Below are 19,972 nucleotides of genomic sequence, written 5' to 3' on the forward strand. Positions count from 1 at the left end.
CATGCATATGAGCCTTGCTGAGTCCTTACCCCAGGTTCGTCCGGGCGTGGGCTCCCTTCCCTTCCGTGACCCCTGACCTCAGATCCCCTCCAGTTCCGCGTCGGAAAGAGTTGCTGCAGGAGGAGCCTTGCCGCCCCACATCCCCAAATCTTCCGGCTAACCCCACGGTTCTCCCAGCCCGGCGGGGGCGGGCAGAAGCGGTGACGAGGCACTTTTTGCAAGGAGGGGGAGGGGGAATGAACAGACCCCGACATCCTGGTACGCGATCGGTTCGGCTTTGGGGGCGGGGGCGCCAGGCTGGGACCAGGGCGCGGTCGTGGCCGCTACGGCGCCCCCGCACCTCCCCCAGTCTTGTGGGTTTGGCAAAGCAGCTGGCAGGGGCATTAGGGCCCATTAGTAAAGGCGAGGTTGCCGGGAGCTAGGGGAGGGAGCCTGAAGCCGGGAACCCGGGAGGCCGAGAGGCAGTGTGTGTGGGGGAGGCCTTCTCAGCTGCCACAGCCTTTCGAGCAGGTGGTCAGCACTGGCGGGGGGGGGGGGGGGGGGGGAGGTTCCTGGCAACAGATGGCCCAGGCAGGGCTGGGGCTTTCAAACAAGGGGGTTGGGAGGGCTGGCCATCTGCACCTGGAGGCCGCCGGGGAGTTCCTCCTCCCCGCTACCCCAAGCACAGAAAAGAGCTGGGGGAAGGGGAGGGCCGCTTTTATTCCGACTGAAGGTTGAACCCCCCCCACCCCTCCAACACACAGAGAGGCTGGGACCCGGCTGAAGGCAGCTGGTGGAGGAGTGAGGGAGGCAAAGGTGAGAGCTGCACCCACTGGCCACCATCTCTTCTGTTTCGGAGAACAGGAGACCCGAGGCAGAGGTTGAGGGGCTCCCCCTCTAGAGTCCGGTTCTCCATAATGGCACTCAGGCGGGCTGAGGGCCCCCTCACATGTTGGCAGAAATAAGTTAACTGCTTCCCTGGCTTAGAATTCCTGGACACCCACTTTGGAGTGGGGAGCAGCGGGATAGAGGCCATGAAGTGGGAAGTTCCCTAGCGCCGGGCTTCCTGAGCTCCTGGGCCAAGGAGGGGAGCTAGCCAAGGCTGGGAAACCGAAGGGGGGCCCCTGGTCCTAGAGCTGAGGGGGCAGGGACCGGAGGAACCACAGCAGGGGGTGGCCCAGCACTGGGGCTGGGGCTGGGATCTCCCACAGAGGCTGTCAGGAGGGATCCACCCTGGTCAGTGGCTGTGTCTGGCGACTGGCCCAGTATCGGCGGTAGGTGTCCTGGAAGAGGTCCCTGCAGGCAATGTGGGCGCGGAGGTGGGCGCAGGCCAGGAAAGCCCCTGCCAGCTTGCGGTGCAGGGCATAGGTCTCCTCAGGTGGGGGGCGCAGCCGGTGCTGCAGCAGCACCGGGATGAGGCCTTGTATGCGGCGGGCAGTGTCCCCTGCCCCAAAGTCGTAGGGGCCCTGGGTGGCAAAGGGCTCCCCAAGGATCATCACTGCCTCCACGTGGGCGTCAGAGAATGCCTAGGGGTGGGGACAGCAGATGCACCTGGTATGGACATAGAGCCCTCCACGTCCGTCCGGAAGAGACAAGCAGCTCTCAGCTCCCTCACGTATAAACACAAGTCCTTGACTCCCCCAAGCGTGATAAGCAGCCTCCACTCCTTCCGAGCCTCTAGTAACATGCAGCTCCTATTTCCCCCCAAATCAACAGCCCCTCACTTCCTCTCAGAGCCTCCTACAGACAAGTAGCCCTCTACTCTCCACAGATAAGCAGCCTCTGCTCTCCCACCCCCAGAACCCACGAGCAGCCACCAACCCTCTAGAACCCATAAGTGGTGCCCATTTTCCCCGGGTTCCTGAGCAGTCAAACAGTGCATCCGCCCACCCCTGCCTGGAGCCCCCATTATAGCTAGAGCTCCCTACTCCCCCCGCATAGACATATAGCCTCCACCCTCCCCAGTGGAGACAAACCCCATCCCCCATCCTTGCCCAGAGTCCCTGGGTAGAGATAGCAGCTCCCCACTCCCCCCCCCAGTAGACACCAGCCCCCAACTCCCCCAGTGTCTCCCAACCTTGGTTTCAAAGCCTGTGAGGAATTTGAGGTCCTGGGATTTCTGCAGGACCCGGTCTCTGTCTCCCTGGGCTGCAGCCTTCACCACCTGCGGAGAGGGGTGTGGGTGGGAGGGACAGAGGCCCAAAGGCCAGAAAGCAGGGTTCCAGGGGGCATCTGGAGAAAAGGAACTAGAAGCCTGGTTCCCCCGCCCCAATACCCACCTCCATTCTCATCTACCTGGGCCCTCCCTCTCACCTGGAAGCTTCTCCCTCCCCACTCTGCCCCTGTCTGTGACTCCCTCAAGACTGTTCCAGAGCCGGGGAGCAGGGAGGAGGTGGTCAGGGGTCCTGCCCTGGAAACTGCCCCTATGAAAGGGCACGGAGGGAAATAAGTGTCAAGACTGCTCATGGGTCCCAACACTCAACTGGACTAGGATGTGACCGTGACCCAGAACTGCTTCTGATGTTGCCAGGGTCCATCTCTATGTCTCCTGCACCAAACTTGGAACCCCGTGACAGCAAGGATCCCAGCTGGGTTTAGTCGCACATGGCACGGGATCTGGCACTCAGGAGACCCTTGGTGAAGCCTGGTTTAGCCAATGAGTGCGCAGAGCCAAGCGCTTCTCCAGCCATGAGCTCATGCAGGGAGGGCAGCAGTTACGGGCACGGACGGACGCCAGGCTGGAGCCAGCTTGCCTGGCTCCCTCCAGCTCTGCTGCTCGCCGGCCTAGAGACTCTGGGCAAGTCGCATTGCCTCTTGGGCCCCCACTTTCCCATCTGTGAAGCAGGGATGACGCAAGTCTCTTCCTCATGGGGCTGTTGTGAGGATAAAGAAGGTGATGGCTGCGGAGTGCCTAGCACTGTGTCTGTGTGTCAGAAGCACCGTGAACACTATGATCTGTTGTGATTGAGAAGTGGATGTGAGGGTCTCTACTGCACAGAAAAGGAAACAGGCTCCGAGTAAGGAGTGGAACCCGGGTCCAACCCTTGGCCACTGCCTTGCCCTTTCTTATGAGGACGGGGATACAGGATTAATCTGGCAGTCTGTTCTGTCTCTGCTCCCCCTGCCCCAGCCTGTCTGGCCATCTGTCAGGCCTGTGGTCCTCAGGGGGCAGTGTGACAGGACTTTTTACACTGGTAAAGGCTGCAGGCCTGGGTGGGAAGGGTGGGAGGCAAGATGTCCCAGCTGCCCAGAGGGGCCTTGGCTTTGTGCCTCAAGTGGCCTGCAGAGGGCCCCAACAGGCCTGTGTGTATAGGGGGGAGGTCACCAGCTCCTCCTTCCTGTTCCGGTCTCAGGGCCCCGGGCCTTGTCCTGGACACCTCCCTCCCCTGACTTCCCGCCTGTCAGCTCCCATGAACTGTCAAGAGGCGTCTCTCCCAACTGCCCCCTCTTCCTCTCTCCAGCCCTCCCTGGGCTCTCAGCCTCCAGTCTTAGAGACCACTTGTAATTCAGGGGGAGGTTTTCTAAATCTGCCTGCGTCCCTCCCCTGCTCAAATTCTTTCCAGGCTTCCCCAGGGCACCTGGATAAAGTATAAGCTGCAAAGCTTAGTCTCTGAGACCCAGACTGATTTGGTTCCAGCCTCATCACTGGCTCCTGCTCTGCCCCCACCTGTCCTTCTAGTCACATGTGAGCTTCCTTTTGGTGCCCTAGGGCCTTAGTACTCAACTACTCGAAGTGTGGTCCCCCTACGGGTAGCACTGGCATCATCTGGGAGCAAGTGAGAAACGCAGCGTCTAACACCTAACTCCAGATCTGAATCTGCACTTTCACAGGATCGCCACCAGTTTGAGCAGCACTACTTCAGTAGGAATATTCTTTGTCGTCTCTTGGCCTTTGCACATGTTGTCTATCTGGAATACCCTCCTAGCCTTTTCCCGATTGGTCCTCCTCATCCCTCACGTCTCAACTCTGACATCTCTTCCCCCAGGAAGCCCTCCCTGACTCCCCAGGCTGGCTCAGGCTCCTCCCCTGGGCTCTGACAGTCCCCTGTGCTTCCCCCATCCCAGCCCTGTCCGCTCTGGGTCCTCACTGTCTTTCCTCCCACTGTGAAGGCTGGACCTGGGTTGGACCTAGGTCACTGTTGTGTCCCCAGTATTGCCCAGAATAGAGCTGGGCACAGGAGGTGTCAGAGAATGTGTAGATTGATGGCTAAATGATTAGAAGACCCAAGTCAAATGTCCAATCTCGACAAATTAATGAGATGGGGTTCTCTGTAGACTCTGAGACAAACTGACCTGGTGGGCAGGAGGCACAGGCAAAGTAGGTGACAAAGTACTTCCTGCAGACAGAGCTGCCCCTAGGGACCAGCCTGCAGGGAGGTATGTGAGCACTGGCTGGATACCCAGGCCCTGGACAGAGTAGGCCTGGGGAGGTGACAAGATAGCCACTGTGGGCCTTTCTCTTAGCAGGGTGCTAGGCAGGGGTTGGGAGCAGGGGCTCTGGACCCAGACTGTGAGTTTGAATCCCAGGTCTGCTGTGATTTTAGGCAAACAACTCAGCCTCTTTAAGCCCCAGTTACTTCATCTGTAAAATAGAGCTAAAAATGGTTCTTACCTCATAGAGTTGCCAATGGTTGAAATTAGTTACTCTGTGTAAAGCACTTAAAACAGTGCCTGACATAATATTAAGTGCTTAGTCTTTGTTAGCAGCTATTAATATTATTATTTATTACTTAATTCCAGACACTGTATTTCTCCTTACCCATCTGCCTTAGTATCTGGCTTGAGCCTCAGCCCTTCAGAAGCCTCAGGGTTGGGGGGACTCACCTCGATGTAATGGTCTGTGAACTCCGTCCCAAATTCTCGGCTTGCACCGAAGTCCAGCAGGGTCACCTGGGAATGAGCAATGGTGGAAGGAATGCTGGGAGCCATTAACATCCCCCGTTGTCTCTCAGGGCAGCCAGGATCTGTCTCTGCCTCCCTTGGACCCTGTCCCCTGCCCGCTCCAGCCAAAGTCCCTGCCTGCTGCCTCCCTGGGTTCCCAGCCTGCAGTCCCCCACTTCCAGTCCACCCTCACAGGACAGCTGAAGGCATCTGGCTTTTATTTATTTATTTATTTATTTTTGGTCCCAATTGTTTATGTACTAATAAATTTTAGGCACAGAAAAAAATTCAGAGAATAACATGTTAATATATGGAAAAGTAAAATGAATACCCACAAATTCTACCACCCAGCTTAAAATATAAAATACCATCAATCCAGGTAGAGCCTCCTGTGTATCCCGCCCTGATGCACCGCCCCCACGTCCCCAAGGTCTTTTCCAGAGTCACCACTTTCCTGAAATAATTATTATGTCCTAAAATTCCCATGCATGTGTTCCTACATTTTCTGCATATGTGTGTACGCATAAACAATATATCGTAATGGTTTGCATATTTTAAAACTTCATATAAATGGTATTTACTGCGGTTATCCTGCACCTTGTGTTTTTTGCCCAAAATGATTTTGCAGTTTATCCCCATTGCTATGTGCAGCTCTAGCTCATTCGTTCATTTTCCATGCTGTATGAGGGCTTCATTGCATGATTATATCACAGTGCATTTACCAGTTGATGGACATTGCGGTTGTTTCTGATTTTATTTCATTCTTATTTATTTATTTATTTTTATTGGGGGTTTTCCGGTAAGACCGGAAAACCTGCTAGACAAATTCTAAAAGAGCTGTAACACTGTTTCTGATTTTTATGCTCGAGGAACACACGTGTAAGAGTTTCTCTAGGACAGTGCAGTTGAAACCAACTACAACCCACAGTGAGCAAGTTCGTACTGGGTGCCGGTGCACACGCACACATAAACATTAAACAAGTGTCCCAAATAACATGGATCCCTCCCAAGTGTGACACACTGATATTTTCTATTCTGTTCCATTAAAACAAAAAATGCTGTTGGAACTCAAATGAATTGATGTCAGGGGTTGTATCACTTCCTGGTGTTTGATAAACACCTCCATGGGGTATAAGCCTAGGAGGGGACACAGGGTGAATGCATGCTGGGAAGGGGGGACAAAGGGCTGAGGCTGGACACTCTGGGGACACAGGATGCTCAGCAAAGGGCTCAGATTTGATTCTGAGGGTGCTGGGAGCTGCAGAAGGGATATCTTGACCAGATTTGTGTTTTAGAAAGATCTCTCTGGGGACAAGATGGGGACAGATCACTTTGGAGAGCCACTGGGCAACCTCTGCTAAAGGTGAAGATATGTCCACAGAAAACAGAAGTCTGCAAGTCCAAACCTTCACCTCCAGGTCTGTGCACACCCTGAGCCCCCTGCTGGGAACACTTCACCCTGCCTTCTGGATGCTGTCTCCTTCTCTTCTTTCTGGTCTCAGCTTTAACAGCAGTTCCTGTAAGAGGCCTGCCTTGGTTCCCCTGCCCCAGGCCGGGTCAGCCAAACTCCCTGTGCCTCCCCCATCCCAATCCTGACCCCTCTGCCTGTGCCTCTCTGCTAACTACTCTAGGTCACAGTTGTATGGTGAGAGGTCCCCTACTGGACAGGGGACTCTGAGAAGGCAAGGGTCAGGGATGTCTTGTCATCCCTATCAAGAGGCAGATTTCGGGCGTAGTGTGGTCTACATGGATGACAAGTATGGCAGTGATGGCTAACTGCCTTTCAAAAGCTCTTTCTCTTCTACACTGTCACATGCCACTAGGAAACCACTGCCTAGCCAGCGCCTCCATTTCCAGCATCCCTTGTTCCTAGACAGGCGGTGTGCCAGTTCCCATTGCTGGAATGGTAAAGGAAATGACGTGTCATTTCTGGCCAAAGCAGTTAGGCAAGGGGTTACCCTCTCAACCTCTCTTTTCCCTTCCAGTGGAAGCAGAGCATTGCAAGGCCCTAGGGGACAGCACAACCCCAAAAGGGAAGGAGCTTGGGTCCCTGAATCACCACGTGGAGAAGGGCCATCCCAGCCTGTTGTGTGGATAATAAACTGCTATTGTGTTGAGCTACTGAAATATCAGGGAACATTTGTTACAGCAGCTAACATACCCCAACACACACATCACAAGGAACCAACCTGGTGGCTGGAGGCGTCATACAGAAAGTTGGCCCAGTTGGGGTCTGTCTGCATGAATCGGAACTCAAACAGCTCCCGCAGACATAGCCTCAGGAGCTGGAAGCAAATCTGAGGTGGGAAGAAGGAGTAACAGACATCTCAGTATGATCTGCCCCTGTAGAGCCCTCATCCGCCTGGAAAGGGACCATGGGCCTGGCCCTCCCTGCCAGCCCCACCTTGGGGCAGTGCCCTCCCTACTGTGCCGTGAGACCACGTACCTGGTTCCGGATGTCCTGGCTCAGGCCCTGGCACTGGTCCAGGGGGACCCCTCCAGCCAGCTCCATGCCCAACACCCTTGCCGTGCACAGCTCCTTAACCACAGCTGGCACCCGGAAGAACGGGTCGTCTGCCAGCAGTTGCCTGGGGCAGGAGGGAAGGGAGAGAACGGGAGGGACTTTGTGCTCCAGGCCCCTGTGACACAGCTTGAGGCTTCCTCCTCCTTTAAGAAGTCCTTCATAAATAGCCCATGTCTTCCCTTCCTTGCCCTTCACTTGTCTCTGTCTGCCCTGGGTGATGGCCAATACCTGGCCAGAGTGACATTTAACAAATATCTCTGAGGGGGCCTACCCTGTTCCTGCCCCTAAACAGGGTCCTGCTGGAGACCCAGCTACCACTTCCTTACCTGAAACTCTTCCATGACTTCTGGCTGCCCCAGGATGAGCTCAGTGTATTTAGTTTGTACATTATTTTTTTCACCAATTTATTAATTAATTCATCCTCAAAATAGCCACTGACATAAAGATCTGTGAAGTTTACAGTGAGACTTCCGGGTCACTCCTTGGAGCCACTACGCTGAACAACAGTAAAGCGAAAGATTTCTTCTGTATCTGTGCCTGCGCTGGACAACGCTGGGGACAGAGCAGTGAATGAACCAGTCCCCGGACCTGCGCCCACACCAGGAGACTATACTCTAACAAGCAAACAGACCAATCACAGATTGAGATAAGTATGTCAACGTGAGACTTGGGAGGCGAAGCACATGAGCAAGCCTCTGGCCGAGGACCTGTGGGGAGCAGGAGAAGGATTGGGGTTCTGTCTTAAGGGCACTGGGACATCCCGTGGGGGAGGAGGTCTCCCTGGATCCCACACGGGAGTGTGCTGGCCCATGATCCCACTTTGCACCCCCTCAAGGTCTTGCTTGTATTTTTGTCCTTGTTTATAAAATACCCGATGTTTGAAGTGCTCCTCGTGGCCAGTCCCTGTGCTGAGTATTTATTAATAATTGGCACAATTCCCTTGTATCCTTGCCTCACCGTGAGGACACTCTCCTGAGGCCACTGCACAGATTCAGGCTACACGGCCTGTTAAGCGCTGACCTGGGAATTGGTCCCACATCAGAGTCCAGGGTCCACGCCCCTAACCACTGCCTTCTACTGACTTTCCTCTTACTCTGTCTACAGAGCTTGGCACATTGTAGATCCTCAATAAATGTGTGAGCCACACTGGGGAGGATCTCACTGAGGTGTCATTAATTGTCGCACATCATGCTTCCAAATATAAACACATTGTTCCACATAGCTACAGTTCATCTTCACTGCTGTGTAATATCCACTGGTGACCACACCATAACTTATTTATCCACCCTGCCGGATAAATCTGACAGGTGTGGGCTGTTTCCAGTTTGGGGCTGTTGCAAACAATGCTGCTCTGAGCATCCTAGAAAAGTCTCATGGTGTATCCTGGCAAAAAGGTCCCCAGAGTATTTAGCAAGAAGGACAGTTATTGGCTCATAGCATGTGTGAATATAAAGGCTTATTCCATGATGCCCAGCTAGTCTCCAAAGTGCTCGTATCAATTTCTCCTCCTCCCCCTACAGTGCACAGGGGAAGCCCTGGAGCCCCCTTCTTCCCAACTCCTGGTGCTGTCAGACTGCTCTGCTCCCTGTCGGTCCAGTGTGCATAACAGTGTCTCGTCGTGTGATTAAGTGCCCGTGTCAGACCACAGTGGATATGAGTCCCAGTCCCATCCCATAGAGAAGAAAACTGACACTCAGGGAGAAGTGACCTGTCAAAGCTCAGAGGACACGGGGGAAGTGAAGTAATGAGTGAATGGATAGAGAGATGAACACATGATTGAAAGAAAGAGAAAAAGAGTTTGTCAGTCCGGCCCCCGGGCTCCAGCTGCCAGAGGCTGGGGGGGCATCCACTTCCCACCCAGCCAGGGAGGGAAGGAAGGAGGGAAGCTGGGGAAGGAGGCGCCAGGGGCCTGCAAAGGGCCAGCTCACCTGAAGTTCTGGGCACAAGCTGCCTCACGACGGTAGTCACATTCCCAAGCCAGCTCCTGCTGCAAGGCCTGCAGGCTCTGCTCGGCAAACAGGCCTGAGGGGGCGGCCGTGTCAGCCGAGGAAGGGGTCTCCTGGGCTCCCACCCATGGGCGTCTTCTCTCGCCAGTGCTCTCTCTCTCTGTCCCTCACAGCCCTTGCTCCAGGCCTTTTACTGGCACTGTCTGTCTGCAGTTTCCCTCTGTCCTTCACACAACTGCAGTCTCTTCTGAGGTCTCTCTCCCGGGGTCCCGCACCCCAGTTCCCAGGCGGCTGTTTTACAGTCACACGTGCCCCTGTTCCGTCTCTTTCCCACTGAAGCTGTCCTGTCGCTGTCAGCCTCTGGGTCTCACTTCTAGGTTCTAGGCCTGTCCCTCCCTCTCTCTCACACAGACACAACCCGCTCCTTCTCCAGGTGCCTTCTCACGTGCCCTGACACAAACAAGCTGTCCCGCCAGCGCACCCCTTCTGCTTCTGTGGCTCTTTTTCCCCCTCCTGTCCCTTTCCCAGAGATGCACATGCTCTGCTGTCTGTTTCCGGATTTCGGCCTGGGCTCCTGTCTCTCCGTAGCTGTTCGAATCTGTAAGGTTTTTTTCCACACCCACTCCTGCTCTCTGGGCTCTCCTGGCCTCAGTGTCCTTCTTTCTGTCACACACACATTGACATAAACGCTCCCTTCTGCTCCCGTCCCGCACACCCTGCCGCGCTCTCCCTCCGTCCAGCCCTGCCTCCTCTCCTGAGCATCCCTCCTCAGTCGGGGGCGGGGGGGGGGGGGGGTGGAGAGGCACCTCACCCTTGGGCAGGGCCACGCTCATCTTTAGCACCGCCAGCAGGTTCTGGACATCGCTCTGGATGCTCTGGGCGACACCAGGGTACTGCGAGGAGAGGAGAGACGGAGGGTGAGAGTCACTCGTCTGGACCAGCAGGGTGCCCACCTCACCCTGCCCGGCCTCCCCTCTCACCTGGATCTTCACGGCCACCTCCGTCCCGTCCCTCAGCATGCCCTGGTGCACCTGCCCAATTGAGGCAGCGGCAAAGGGCACCTCCTCCAAGGAGGCCACCTTGGCCTGCCAGTCCCTGCCAAGCTCCTCTTCGAGAACTCTCTGGGGGGAGTGGTCACAACAGTCATCATCATGGTTTTGGGTAGCTGAGTTCATCCCTGTCCTGAGCACTTCACACGTCAGCCCCAGCACTCACCACGTGCCGGGACCTGGGCTAAGCTCTTGGCTGTCACCCCCACTTACAGACAGGGAAACTGAGGCTCAGAGAGAAGTCTGTTGCCCACAGTGACCAGGCAGGCATTGGTGGAATGATGGAAGGCTCAGCCCAACGTGTCTCCCAAGCCTGCACCCCCTAGACCGTGCGGGCTGTTGTGCAGATCATTATTATTCATGGTTAAGATGGAGAACAATCCTGTATTATACTCTATATTGAATTATGAACTCGAAGTCAATGTGATAAAGAGGAGCTAAACTGCACAGGGGCTTCCTTGGGCCAGAGCCTGCTTGAAGTGGCTCAGAACAGGTGGGCCCGCCTGGGGTCGCGTGGCAAGTGAGCAGAGCAGAGAGGGGAAGGCAGGCAGGTGGCTGGATTCCGGACTCCACGCCCTTGCCCAGTTATTAGAGGAACAGCTCATGTCTTGGGGACTTGCTCAGTGCCAGGCACTGTGCCAATCTATTTACAGACACACTCTCCTTTAATTAAAAGAACAGGAATAATCACAGCTAAAACCTGCATGTCGCTCATGGTGTGTCAGGGGCTGTTCTAAGTGCTCTACGCAGACTAATTTACGTAACCCTATGATGTGGGTGTACATATCACTGTCGCCAATTCCCAGACGAGGTAACTGAGGCACAGAGAGGTCAAGCCACATGTGTGAGATCACACAGGTAGTAAGTGGCAGAGACAGGGTTGGCACCCATGAAGTCTGGCCCCTGACTACTGTGCTTTGCTGCCTCGACAGAGTGCTGACTCCGTGCCCAGGACTGGACGAGGCACTCTTCACCGTCCTCTCATTTGATCATCACGGCAGCGCTATGAGGTGTGTACTTTGGTGATCCCTATTTTACAGAAGGGGAAACTGAGGCTCAGAGTCAGACATGGAGTACAGCAATGAAGCCAGGAGGGTCAGGCAGGCCGGGGCAGATGAGCTCGCCTCCCCCAGCTGGCCCTCCCTCACCGGGCACTCACCAGCATCTGCCAGCGGGGCATGAAGTCGGCGCTCTGGCGGACCCGCTCGAAGATGCGCTGCAGCTGGGGGCTGATGAAGCTGTTGTCTTGGGAGACAGCGGGATGAGGGGAGCAGTGAGGGAGGAGGAAAGGGGGAGCCCTATGTGAGTATCTGAAGTTGGGTCTTGTTGATGGGTCGGGGTGGAATGAAAGTGAGGTCAGGGGTCAGGCGTTGAGGGTCATGCTGTACCCTGGATGCTGAGCATTTGGCCAACCTTGAGGGCGGCCCCCCGAACTGTACATAAGGTCTGCACAATCCGCTCGGCGTTGGCCTCCGAGAGGAAGGGGCTGGAGCCCAGCCGGGAGCTGTCCTCTGGGGAGGAGAGAATAACCATTAGTATGACAATCACAGAAATCATCCCTGCACACCACCAACCAGAATGCCTAAAATGAAAACAACAGTAACAAGAGTTGGCAAAGTTGGGCAGCAACTTGAACTCAGACGCTGCTGATTCGAGCGTCCTGACACAAGCCCTTAGGAAAACAGCTGAGAAGTTTCTAGTAAAGCACATACCTATGCCCAGTGCAGTTCATCTCCCAGGTTTATACCCAAGAGAAATGCATCAATGTGTCATCAACAGGTAGTACAAGGACGTTCACAGCAGCGCTATTCGCAACAGTCCCAAACTGGAAACAACCCAAATGACTACAGCTTGGAGAACAGTCACAGAGTGACTACTGCGGTCTTGAATAAACAAGCTACCACCACATAAAATAACACGGACGCAGCTCACAAACTTAACCTTGAATAAAAGAAGCCAGACGTCTAAGGGAATATACAGTCCTATTACATCATGAGCAAAAACAGGCAAAACTAATCTAGGATGTCAGAAGCCAAGACAGTGGTCACCCTTGGTGAGGGGACTGACCAGGTGGGGACATGAATGGAGCTTCTGAGGGCAGTGATTCTCAAAATGGGACCCCTGAGAGTCTCTGACACCCTTTAAAGGGGTCTGTGAGATCAAACTATTTTCCCATATTAGATATTATCTGCCCCTTTTCACTCCCATGCTCCAAAGAACACTCAGTGGAGTCTTCCAGAGGCTACAGGACATGTGAGGACATCATCATTTTGACAGCTGATGGACTGTGTTTGTGTGTGTTCTTGTGTTTTAAAAATTTCTGTTTTAACCTCTAATACAGTAAACAATGATAAATACAATCCACATAAACAAGCTCTTTAGGGTCCTCATTCTATTTTTAACAGCTTTATAGTAAAATAATTCACATGCCATATAATTCCTATTTAAAGTAACCAATTCAATGGTTTCTAGTATATTCACAGAGTTACACAAACATCACCATAATCAATTTTAGGACATTATCATCACCCCAAAAAGAAGCCCTATACCCTTCAGGAATATATCTATCTCTGAAAAAAAAAATTAAAAATAAAAAATAGGCCCGGCGCGATGGCTCACGCCTGTAATCCTAGCACTCTGGGAGGCCGAGGTGGGCGGATCGTTTGAGCTCAGGAGTTCGAGACCAGCCTGAGCAAGAGCGAGACCCCATCTCTACTAAAAATAGAAAGAAATTAGCTGGACAACTAAAAATATATAGGAAAAATTAGCTGGGCATGGTGTCGCATGCCTGTAGTCCCACCTACTCGGGAGGCTGAGACAGGAGGATCACTTGAGCTCAGGAGTTTGAGGTTGCTGTGAGCTAGGCTGACGCCACGGCACTCACTCTAGCCTGGGCAACAGAGTGAGACTCTGTCTCAAAAAAAAAAAAAAAAATAAAGGAAGAAAGAAAAAGATGATTAAAAAAAAAAAAAGAAAAACAAAAAAAGAAACCCATCCTGGTTTCAGCACCGAAAAATAACCCGACAAACACCCTAGACCCATTAGCAGTCACTCCCCGCTTCCCCCTTCTCCCCAGCCCTTGACAGCCACTAATCTACTTTCTGTCTCTGCAGATCTTCCCGTTCTGTACATTTCATATAAATGGATACATTCAATATGTGGCCTTTCTGTGTGTGGCTGCTCTCACTTAGCATAATGTTTTCGAGATTCCTCCACATTGCAGCATGTGTCAGGAATTCATTCCTATCCATGGCAGAATAATATTCCACTGTATGCATATAACACATTTTATTTATCCATTCCTCAGTTCTAAGGGTGTGCAAGGATCCTGAGACCAAGCAGTTTGAGAACTGCTGTTCTAGGTTTTCTTGATTTGGGTGCAGATGTGTCACCTTTGTGAAAATGCATGAAGCTGGACACTTATATGTATGTGTGTGTGGTTTTATATACAAGTTACATTATTCTTTAGTAAAGCATTCCATAAACATTTGTTAATTTTATAAAAATGTTATTGAGGCCGGGCATGGTGGCTCACGCCTGTAATCGTAGCACTCTGGGAGGTGGAGATGGGAGGATTGCTTGAGATCTGGAGTTCGAGACCAGCCTGAGCAAGAGCAAGAGCCCCATCTCTGGTAAAAAATAGAAAACATTAGCTGGGCATGGTGGCAAGCGCCTAAAGTCCCAGCTACTTGGACACAGTAGGAGGATCGCTTGAGCCCAGGAGTTTGAGGTTCCAGTGAGCTACGATGACACCACTGCACTCTACGTAGGGTGACAGAGCAAGATTCTGTCTCAAAAAAAAAAAAAAAAAAAAAAATGTTATTGAGCTCTTTATTAAGGCTCACCATCTTCCAGGCCAAATCCTAAATGTCTTTGTGGATTCTCTGGCTGAATGCCCACAATCACCCTAGGAAGTAAAAACTATCAATGCTTTAATTTTCAGGGTGAGGAAATAAAAGACTCAGAGAGGTACAGCACCTGGCCCTGGGTCACACAGCATGGAAATGGTAGAGCAACATATAGACTGAAGTTGGCCTTACCCAAAGTCTAATCTTCCGCCTACCCTCAACTTTTTATTGAAAAACATCCAAACAGACAGAAAAGTTGCATACATAATATCATGAACACTGAACACCCTCCACCTCGATTCAACATGGTAACATTCTGCTTCATCTGTTTTATCTGTGTGTACCCACACACTTACTATTATTACTTTTTGCTGACCCACTTGCATGTAGTTGCACTTAAGCTTTGCTAAGAATAAGGATATTCCAACACAATCACAATACCACAATTACATGTAGGAAATTTAACACGAATTCTCTATTATTCTGTCCATATGCAGATTTTCTAACTGTCCCTAAAGAGTCTTTCATAGTTGTTCTTTTCAAACTAACATCCAATCATGGTTCACATAGTCCATCTGTAAATTTTTTTTTTGTTTAGTCCTATCAAACACTAATCCATTTATAAATTAATGTCTCTTTGGTGTCTGTTTAATCTAGAATACCTACCCTGACTTTTGTTTCAAGACATTGACTTGGTTGAGGACTCTTACCCACAAATGCTACACATCTAATTCCACCTCTCTTGTACACAGACCCCCACTAGCACACTGATTTTCAGCTTTCTTCTCCTGCTCAGAGTTAGGAATTCCCAATGGCTTAAATTTTTTCTCAGATGATATGCTTCCATTAATCACAACCTTGATAGTGGTTTAGCCCTGTTCTGAGCACTTCACAAAAACTCTAAGAGCTGGACATGTTATCATCACTTCCATCTTCCAGATGGGAAGCTGGGGCTCAGAGACATGAAGCCACCTGCCCCAGGTCACACAGCAATGCCAGGATCTGAACCCTGGCAGTGTGGTTCACTCACCTGACTGCAGATGTCCTCCTGGCAGGGACTTCTTGGCTATTTCGGCCAGCGCACCCAGCCCCAAGCCCACAGCCAGCCCTGGAGAACAAGAGAGAAGCCTGAGTGCTGCCTGCCTGGAGTGTTCTCCCCCCACCGTCTCTCCTCTCTGTCTCTCTCTAGGCGTGCTTGTCTCTGTATATCTCTGTCTCTAAATCAGTCTCTGACTCTCTTCCCGCTTGGAGTTCCCTTCAAGGTGAGGCTACCTCTTTCTTTGTCCTTCCCTCCGTTATCTGTCTCCCTCCCAGCAGTTCTTAGCCCTGGCTGCACAAATACGGTGACTGCACAGAACCCACACCCGAGCTTCTGATAAAAGTAGCCTGAGGTGAGGCCTGGGAATTTGTACTTTGTTTTTAGCATCCCAGATGATTCTACTGTGCAGCCAAGGTTAAGGTGGCCCTGAGGGCTGGGTGCAGTGGCCTCATGCCTGTAATCTTATCACTCTGGGAAGCGGAGATCGGAGGATCTCTTGAGTCTAGGAGTTCAAGACCATCCTGAGCAACTGCTTTCTACATGCTAGGTACTGTTCCCAGTGCCTTATACGCATTAACTTATTTTGTCCTCAGATAAGGTGTCCTCACCTTTGTGAAATATGTTTTACAGAAATTTTCCATTTTATACAAAAGGAAATTGAGGCTCAGAGAAGTAATTGCCCATAGTCTGAAAACAAGGACACAGCAGAGTCATCCTTTTTTTTTTTGGAGACAGAATCTCACTCTGTTGCCCGGGCTAGAGTGCCGTGGTGTCAGCCTAGCTCACAGCAACCTCAAACTCCTGGGCTCAAGCGATCCTTCTGCCTTAGCCTCCCGAGTAGCTGGGACTACAGGCATGCGCCCCCATGCCCGGCTAATTTTTCCTATATATTTTTAGTTGTCCAGCTAATTTCTTTCTATTTTTAGTAGAGACGGGGTCTCAGACGCTCTTGCTCAGGCTGGTCTCGAACTCCTGAGCTCAAATGATCGGTCTGCCTCGGCCTCGGCCTCCCAGAGTGCTAGGATTACAGGCATGAGCCACCGCACCCGGCCCAGAGTCACCCTTTGAACCCTAGGTAGCCTGATGCCAAAGCTTCAAACAGTGCACTCGACTGCCTTTTTATTTTCTTTTAATTTTCTATTTTTTTGAGACAGAGTCTCTCTCTGTTGCCCTGGCTAGAGTGCAGTGGTGTCATCATAGCTCACAGCAACCTCAAACTCCTGGGCTCAAGTGATCCTCCTGCCTCAGCCTCTTGTGCAGCTGGGATTGCAGGCCTGCACCACAATGCCCAGCTAATTCTTTCTATTTGTTGTAGAAATGGGGTCTTGCTCTTGCTCAGGCTGGTCTCAGACTCCTGAGCTCAAGCGATCCTCCCTCCTCGGCCTTCCAGAGTGCTAGGATTGCCGGTGTGAGCCACTGTGCCTGGTCACAACTGCCTCTTTAGACAGTGAATCTGTACCTTTAAAACTTAAACCATGATCCACAGTAAAACACGACATTTGCATTATAACCGGCACAGACCAAGATATATATGTTTCATGAAACAAGACTTTCCTTGCTGTACAGACACACTCATATTTTATATTCTCTTCATTAATGCTGGTTGCAACCCACTAAATTATTTTATGCAAGTTGTGACCTAAAGTTTGACCCACCCCGCTGCATAATCCATAGTCAAGTCACCTCACCTTTCTTAGCTTCTATTTCCTCATCTACAGAATGGAAATAAACACTCACGGATTTAGTGCAGCCAGCGCATGCATGTATGGGGCCGGGCACATTATAGGTTCTCTTGGTCTTCATCTCTTTTTCCCTGTCTCTCCCTCCTCTCTCTGTCTCTAATTCATCCTCTCCCTGGCTTCATTCTGTAAGTGCTGCCTCCTCTAATCTGAGTTATATCTAGATCCCCCAAAGTCACACCTACCCCCAAAGTTGGCCAAGCGGCTGATGCGGGAGGTGGGCACCTTGCGTTCTCGAGAGCGTTCACTTAGCTGGGAAACAGGGAGAAGGTCTGAGGGCAGGAAGGTGGGCATAGTGCTCAGGGAGTCCAACCAACCTGCCACCCCTCCCTTCCCCGAGCTCAGGGGGCCAGCAGCCTTCATGGGCTGTTGCTGGGTAGGTGAGGGCAATGATACCTGGGCCCGGGGTGTCTTCCTGAGACGGGCCTCCCGTGCCCTGCGAATATCCTCTTCACCCAGGCCTCTTCCAGGCCCATCCTCATGAAACTTTTGGGCCCAAGAACCGCCACACGGCCCCTGCAAGAAACATGGACTCTGGTAAGGAGTGGAGGACATGGGGTCTGCCTGGTCCTTTTGGATACCTCCCTTTTGCCCCTTGGAGTCTCCCTCAGCCTATTCCCTTTGGAGGGCCCCTCCCCAGCCTCTTACCCACCAGTGGGCCCCAGGCCTCAGGGTCCCACAAGGCAGACCGACAATCTGGCCCTGCTGTCCACAGTTCCCCCGCAGTAGGCCCCCCACCTTCAGCCACATTGCCTGGGGGAGAAGAGGAGGGATTATTCGGGTAGGAGTTGCAGGACTGGCCTCCCTGCTTTGCCCTGCTTCTTTGCCGGGCCCCTACATCCCCCTGTGTCCACCCTCTAAGATTACCACCCACCAAAGACTTCCTCCCCTGTTAATAGACTCGCAGCGTCTCTAGGTTCCCCCCTTGTTGCTAGGAACTCACAGCTCTTCCTGCGCGCCTCCCCAAACCCACTTTCCCCCTTCTCCCACCCCCCCGCCGTTGCTAGGGTCCTCCCTCTTTACTAGACACCCACAGATCCTCCGGGGCTACCTCTCCACTTCTCTGAAACACCCCCACTCCCGTTGCTTGGCACCTCCGTCCCCTCTTGCTAGGCACTCACAATTCCTCCCGGTGTCCCCCCCAACCCCGTTACTGGGCACCTCCCCTCGTTGCTAAGCACCCACTGCTCTCAGGCCCCGAGTCCGCAACGCGCGGGGCCCTCCAGTGTTTCCGGGAGCCTCTGCATACCCGCCCCCTCCGGTCAGCTAGCCAATGGTGGAGCAGCGGCTCGCTGACTGGCACGAAGTGCGTCCCGCCGTGTGCGGGGGGCGGAGCCAGGGGTGGGTCCGAGGTGCTGGATCTGGGCACAACGGTGGGAGTCCGGGAATGCTGGGTACCGTGGGAGCTCATGCGTGCCCACTATACCTTTTCACTCACCTCAAATGCCTCGTACGCGGCAGACCTTTCTGCTCTCCACACTGTCCTTACAAACATCACTCCCTTACAAACTTCACACTTCTCATCTGCACGAACATCTTGCCAAACTTCCTTCTTATTTTTACCCCTGGCAGGCTCAACATCTCTCCTTTGAACACACATTCTTCCCAGCAAACATTTCCCTTGCACATGGGGCTCCTCCACTGTGCACAAACACTCACATCTCGGCACCCAATCTTCTTCCTTGTGCATATAAACCCCTTGCCCTGCTCACCAACTGTCTCCCGCTCACACCTTCAATTCTCCTGTGTACACAACCCCCCCTCACTTGCGCACTGAGCCTCTCTCTGTTCCCTCACTCACCCTGCTCTCTCCGCTCCCCGCCCACCTGCGGGATGGCGGGAGTGGGAGCCCTCAGTTTCCTGTAGGCCTGACATTTCCCAGAACACACCCAGCCAAGATTCCCAGTGCTGAGTCAGGAAACTTGGCAACCCAGAAAACTAGCTCCCAGCCCATCTGTGTGTGTATGTATGTGTTGGAACAGGCTGACTCACCCCTCTTCTCACAGTCTGGAATAGAAGCAGCTGGTTGGGGCACCTCTCCCACCACTGGGAGAGGGAGCGATGCAGATGCTTCCCCCACAGCACCCCGCTGCCCCTGTCCAACCCCCCTTGTCGGGAACCAGGCCTTTCTGTCTCTATCCCTGTATTGTGTTACCTCAGAAGAGCCCTCAGCCCTCAAATGGACCTCTGCTTCCCAACATATATGATGTACCAGGTGGGACCCTGCCTCTGATTTCTCATTGATCTGTGAAGAGATGACTCATTTTAGAGCCTTGGACCTATGCCCAGTGCCCCTCCACCAGGTGACTCAATAACAAGATAGAAGCCACCCACTACGCCCCTCCAGACGTGAAGGTCTGACTCAGGAGCTGGGTGGCAGCTCACCCTCGGGGACAAAATATATAAAAAGCACCTGTGACAATAACTAAACCTACAGGGCCATGGCTAATAGTGCCAGGCCCGGTATCACATGCTTCACATATCATGAGGTCATATCAAACAGCCCCGTGGCTACAAACAAAAGGTAGAGGCCGGCACATTTCTGAGCCTCAGTGTCTTCATGTGTAAAACGGGGCCATGGCATCGCTTATTGCTCAGCGTTAGTGAGAGAGTGAAGCACCGAAACGGTGTAAGGGCCTGGTCCAGAACAAGTGCGCTCTATATGAGAGAGATTTCTTACGGAAAACTCAATGCAGCGTAAGTCACTCTCTCGCGGTAACTCAGCTGGGATGTGGCAGACGCAAGTCTTGAACCCACGCCTGTGGGATTTCCAAGTCTTTCAAAGTCTGTCCCGCCCCTGGGTGAATGGGCGCGGGGTGAACTCGTCACCGGGAGTTTTAGGGAGGCTGAACTGGTCACTTGAGAGTGAAAGAAGGTTGGATTAGTCACAGAGGGGTGTAGAGAGGGGCCCCACTGGCGCGCCACCGGGACCTCAGCGCCCCAGACCCAACGCGCTCGAGTTTCGAG

At 52.7% G+C, this 19,972-nt stretch overlaps 1 protein-coding gene and 1 non-coding gene across 12 annotated transcripts; both read right to left on the minus strand.

The window, feature by feature from the left end:
• Positions 1 to 592: 592 nt before the first annotated feature.
• On the minus strand, positions 593 to 19,964 carry COQ8B (coenzyme Q8B). Of its 11 annotated transcripts, XM_069458600.1 has the most exons (16): positions 19,686 to 19,964; positions 19,161 to 19,250; positions 17,654 to 17,758; positions 17,402 to 17,521; positions 17,191 to 17,257; positions 15,258 to 15,335; positions 11,768 to 11,890; positions 11,539 to 11,624; positions 10,311 to 10,451; positions 10,142 to 10,223; positions 9,313 to 9,406; positions 7,307 to 7,448; positions 7,050 to 7,157; positions 4,804 to 4,869; positions 2,057 to 2,143; positions 593 to 1,505 (listed from the first exon to the last, which is right to left on the minus strand). In XM_069458600.1, the coding sequence occupies exons 3-16, from the start codon at positions 17,753 to 17,755 to the stop codon at positions 1,197 to 1,199; spliced, it is 1,605 nt and encodes a 534-aa protein (XP_069314701.1). In that variant the 5' UTR covers positions 17,756 to 17,758; positions 19,161 to 19,250; positions 19,686 to 19,964; the 3' UTR covers positions 593 to 1,196. The 11 variants fall into 11 exon arrangements, with proteins under 11 accessions (XP_069314701.1, XP_069314699.1, XP_069314705.1 ...); XM_069458598.1 differs by lacking the exon at positions 19,161 to 19,250; XM_069458604.1 differs by lacking the exon at positions 19,686 to 19,964 and having other exon boundaries at positions 19,161 to 19,254.
• Positions 5,648 to 5,708, minus strand: LOC138375172 (U7 small nuclear RNA). Its single transcript, XR_011231431.1, has one exon. It is a non-coding gene; the product is annotated as a U7 small nuclear RNA (small nuclear RNA).
• Positions 19,965 to 19,972: the final 8 nt, after the last annotated feature.

The sequence above is a fragment of the Eulemur rufifrons genome, chromosome 24 (assembly GCF_041146395.1).
Source record: "Eulemur rufifrons isolate Redbay chromosome 24, OSU_ERuf_1, whole genome shotgun sequence".
Lineage (NCBI taxonomy): Eukaryota > Metazoa > Chordata > Mammalia > Primates > Lemuridae > Eulemur > Eulemur rufifrons.

Bases quoted from the DNA above. Each gene is read 5' to 3' on its own strand.
- COQ8B (XM_069458593.1), bottom strand. From the start codon at position 18,695: ATGCACAAGGAAGAAGATTGGGTGCCGAGATGTGAGTGTTTGTGCACA. The intron at 17,759-18,443 runs GTGAGTGAAAAG...CTTCTCCCCCAG, and splicing joins CCGCGTACGAGGCATTTGAG to GCAATGTGGCTGAAGGTGGG. The intron at 1,506-2,056 runs GTTGGGAGACAC...CCCCACCCCTAG, and splicing joins TCACAGGCTTTGAAACCAAG to GCATTCTCTGACGCCCACGT.